This window comes from Arachis duranensis, chromosome 5 (genome assembly GCF_000817695.3).
Source record: "Arachis duranensis cultivar V14167 chromosome 5, aradu.V14167.gnm2.J7QH, whole genome shotgun sequence".
In the NCBI taxonomy this organism is placed as follows: Eukaryota; Viridiplantae; Streptophyta; class Magnoliopsida; order Fabales; family Fabaceae; genus Arachis; species Arachis duranensis.
The window spans coordinates 47421492-47426432 of record NC_029776.3 but is presented as its reverse complement, the minus strand read 5'-3'; the positions used below and the strand labels follow the sequence as shown (position 1 = coordinate 47426432).

The window sequence follows — 4941 nt, the reverse complement described above, 5'->3', positions numbered from 1 at the left end:
TGAAAAATCTTGACAATAAAAAATATTAATAATATGTATAATGAGCCAATTATTTAGTCTAATAGAGATAAATAATAAATTCAAAATTTCTTATTCAATTATTTCACATCAAATTTTAAATCCCCTAATTTCAAATTTTAAATTTTTAAAAAATCCAATTAGTTATTTCAAAAAATTAACCATCTGAAATCTTAATTTACTAAAGTATTTCACTCTAATACTCTCTTATTTTTTACCCGACAACCACCCCACCTTCATCAATAATAATCCTATTTCATGGTCGCTACTTGGCTTGCCATACGTCACTCACCTTAGTAAAAATAACCATTCAATTAAGAATAAAAATAATCATCTGCATACCTAATGAATTGAATATCTAACATATTTTAATTATATATAACTAAACTCAATTCAATCAAAATAATTATCTACATAAAAATTAAAATAACCATCCGCATACCTACTAAAATAATCATTCTAAATTGATCATTAAAATAGAAGAAGAAGATGAAAAAACAGAAAAAAACAACTCTAATCATCCAACAATTTAATTTTTATTAAAAAATGTATAATTTGACACACGAGTCTTATGATTTGATGTAACCATAAAACTGGAGAAACAAAAAGTAGAAAAAAAAAGCTTGAATAGATGAATTGTGATCACCGACTGAAAATGAACGACATTGCACTCCATTTATGAACTTCCACGCGGACGTATCAATGGACAAACACTTGTTACCCTTTTACCTTGCGCCGTCGACATCCGGAAGAACGCACACGCTGGCTGCAACGGAGTCGTTTTTGGTCTGGGTTGATGCGGCGCTGTGACAACGACCCACACAATCGATAGGCGCTGCTGGGCATTCGCCGGTGTGAATGGCGGCATCGACAGGAACGTGTTACGGTGAGAAAGGACAATCTTAATTTATTTTAAATTTTAAATTAGCAAATATTTAAAATTAATAAATTAATTATAATTTAATTTAAATTTTAATTTAATTTTATTAGACACATTGTATACTAATGACATTGACTCCTTATATTTTTTCTAATTTTTTTTCATAAAATTATTCACACCAGAAATATATAATTTTTTTTAAAGAAACCTAAAACATAACAGATACAGCGTTAATATTGTTCAAAATTCCGATATTGGTTGTTTGAATATTGGTGGTATAGCTTGAATATTTTTAATTTGACATTTATAATTATTCATTTATCACGGAAATCTTAAAATATATGCATATATCTTATGTTTGTATTCATATTTTATTATTGATAAATATTTATATTCAGTTGCTTTTATGTAAAATTGATATATAAAAATTATTAAATGATAATTTATTTCATATAAAATAAATTTTTAAATAAAACTTAAATTTGCAGTAAATTAACCAATAACTTGTCAGATTGAAAAATATCATGAAAAAAAATATAAATTTAGAAACATGACTAATTCTTATGACAATCAGATAATTTCTGTTTCATAGAATATAAATAATATAAACACACAATAAATTATTTAATTATGTTATTATAACCATCAATTTATTTTTTTTATTACTTAAGAACATTAGTATAAACTTTTTTTTTCTTATTACTAATAATAATTAATTAACTATTCATTTTTAAATAAATAATAATTGTTATTAACAAGTAGTGTTAACTTTTTGTTGTGAAGATTATGTTGGGTCTGGCGACAGCAGGAGCCTCAGCAGCAGCAGCAATTGTATACATAGCACATTATGGTAATCCAAAACCCAATTGGTTCGCTATTTGTCAACAATACAACAGTTTCTGTGAACGCATTTCCGCTTCTCTTATTGGCTCTTATCTTGCTGCTGCTATCCTCGTTATACTTATCATATTTTCAGCTGTTGCAATCTCCAGAAACTAATTATTATTATTAATCTCGTGTGCTGTGATGTGTGTTTAGTTTTCCAATTATGCTTTTCTTTAATGAAAAGTTTAATTTCCTAGTGTGTTTTTAGTTTCTCTAGTGTATGTTGGGCGGCGCTTTAATATACCTATATGAGAAATTTAAAAATGTTGAACTTGTGTTGTGTAGTTGTACATTTATGAGTCAATGTATCCTTCTATGTATAATATGGTTCACTTTCTGTTTCTCATAATACCTTTTAAGTTGGTGGATGTTACAATATTCTTTCCTGTGTTGTTTGGAGTTTTGAAACTCCATAAATTTTATAAATTTTTTTTATGAAAATCCCATTTTAACCCTACTATTCATTTTCAATTCCTTGCAAATCCCCATTCATTTTTTATCTAAAATGTAAAAATCCTAAATTTTAACTACTGTTATAATTTGTTGGATGGAACGCCGTCCTGCCAAGTTGACGTCTGTCCACTGCGTCTATTCCACCATACCTCCTGCTCCTTCTTTTTCGTCACCATATTTCTGCTCTGCAACATTCATTGTGGTAAGAAAAAAAGTTCCGACAAATTCAAAAATTCACAACAGCAACAATGACGATGGCAAACGTAACCACCAACAAACTCCATCGTCCGAAAACGAGCATGCCATCAAATCACCGGCGATTCCTGAAACTACGACGTCAACGACAACAATGTCCCGACAACTGCGATCGATTAGTATACCAAGTTCTCTTCCTCTCAAAGTTTCAAACCATTAGTAGTTTGAAAAATTAGAACTCGTTGATTCAAAGAAAATCTGTTGATAATTTACAAATAATTTTAGTTATGAACGAAATTGATTGGGCCAGATAGCAATTGTAGCAATGATCATCTGGAAGATCTGGAACACCCGGAACTTGTTGATAAATCTTCATCGCCGGATGCCATTCACGCTGCTGCCATGGAGCTCGCAGAAGAAACACAGAGGGGATTCTCAAACTAATTACAGTAGAGATTTTTTTGTGCCAATAAGCTCTTTTAGGAAAACCCACACTAACTTAGGAAAAAAATTTCGAGCCTGATTTGTGATGCGACGATGACTCAGGATCCCAGAGGTCATTCCACAGCAGTTGCGTAAGGGAGGATAGGAAGAGATTTGCGTTCGGCCAAGGTGGGTGCCTCCATTGGTGGCGTCAGAGGCATTAGAGGCGGCAAAAGAGGTGTCAACGATGCCAACAGTCTCTTTTGCGGCGGTGAACGGAGGAAGAACGAAGAGCTCTCTCTCTCTTTCGCCATGAGGAACGACAGCAGCAGAATGATGAAACTAGATGAATGGGTCTTGGTTTTTGAGTGTATCCGGGTCGGATTCTGTTTTTCGATTGGACCAGCCCATGGTCCCACGTTTGACCAAAACAAAACAAAATACAAATTTGGCCCAATAAATTTAAAATATAAAAGATAATAAATAACTTTTTTTCATCTTTTCGTATGGAGTTTCAGTACTCCAAAACATATTAAGAGTATTGAATCGAGCACCTTCTAGGTTAATAAACATGAAATACTTCAACTTTCACATTCTAATTCCGAACTTCCGAACCAAAAAAAAAAAAAAAGAAAGGTTTCATATTCTAACGACACACGTGTGTACATAAACATATACTTGATATTTTGTGTGCAAATACCTTGTGATGTATGTATATCTTCAATTTGATATTTAAATTGGAAAAACCACAAAAATTAGAATTCCAAATATACCCTGCCGCTGTTATGCTAAGATAGCGACAAGTTCATCTATTGATTTCAAGGTCTTCTCGTAGTATAGGTAAGATTCATATACCTTTGGTGTCCGAACATACCTGTCAAACTGAAGGGGAAAAAAAAAATTAAGACCAATTAAACCACAACATCAATTGGAAAGGTAAACAGTTATTAATTATAAGTTTATAACGCACTAGTATTTCATAACTATATCAAAGGACATTAAGGTAGTATTTGGTAGAAAAACAGAGACAGAAAAACTGAGACTGAGAGATAGAGACTAAAAGACAGAGATTGAAATAAATTTTAGTATTCTTTTTGGTACAAAGTGAGAGACAGAAATTGAAACAAGAATGAAATTCTAATTTAATTTGTACAAAGGATAAAATTAAAATTAATTAATTAAAATAAATGTATTTTAGGTATAAAATGTTATTAAAGTTTCAGTCTTCATTTCTAAAAATTTTAGTCTCCTGTGTCTCCACTTTTTAGAAATACTAAAATATTGAAATTTTGGAAACAGAGACAGAAATTTTAGTATCAGTCTTTGAACTAACAAACATAATACTAAGTCTCAGTCTCCTAATTTTTGTCTCAATACCTCAAAACAAACCCTACCTAAGATAACTAATGTTTAAATTTGTTATCTAAAAAATATATTTGATATAAAATAATAAGTATTTTATAATATTACAAGATCATTTTTGGCAGTCTTGTGTATTTATATATTTTATTAGAAATTTATTATATGCATGACCCTCAAGTTTATGTATTTATTTAAGATATATTTTTATTTTCTCTCTAGATTTAAAACTTTTTCAAAAGAAAAAATACTAGTCTACCTCCACACCATGTGCAATAGCATGAAGGAATGAAAATGTTGAGATCCATCATTAGATAAGAAAAATTAGCGGAAAAGATTGGATAAGGAAAAAAAGTATGCTATAATTAAGAAAAATGGCTATATATATTAAAACATCCTTAGAATCCAATGCTACTGGAGTGAATTTAACTAAGAAAAGTTACATCGATAACCTATCATAAAGATTATTTGTGTTAAATTTTGTAAAATCAAGTATCAACAACATTATATTATCACAATGAAACTCATAAACACAAAAAATAGGTTTAGAAACTCCATAAACACAAAAATTAAGTTATTACCTATATGTATATTTAAATGTATTTCGTACACATACATTTCAACAATTAATCAAATATTTCGCATTAGAATAATAAAACATCTTTTTAGCAACAAAATCAATTTTCATAAACACAAAATATGTATCCATATATATACAATAATTGAAA

At 29.8% G+C, this 4941-nt stretch overlaps 2 protein-coding genes across 2 annotated transcripts in view; one reads left to right on the top strand and one right to left on the bottom strand.

Moving 5' to 3' along the window:
* LOC107489301 (casparian strip membrane protein 1-like) overlaps positions 1-1908 on the top strand; it is a 6333-nt gene extending 4425 nt beyond the window's left edge. The window contains exon 3 of the mRNA XM_016110052.2: positions 1682-1908. Coding sequence (XP_015965538.1) covers positions 1682-1897 — 216 coding nt within the window. The 3' untranslated portion in view covers positions 1898-1908. The remainder of the gene's footprint in view (positions 1-1681) is intronic.
* Positions 1909-3475: 1567 nt separating this feature from the next.
* Positions 3476-4941, bottom strand: part of LOC107489300 (photosynthetic NDH subunit of lumenal location 2, chloroplastic) — a 3015-nt gene continuing 1549 nt past the window's right edge. Inside the window, exon 2 of the mRNA XM_016110051.3 lies at positions 3476-3736. Within this exon, the coding sequence (XP_015965537.1) occupies positions 3638-3736 (99 nt within the window). The 3' untranslated portion in view covers positions 3476-3637. The remainder of the gene's footprint in view (positions 3737-4941) is intronic.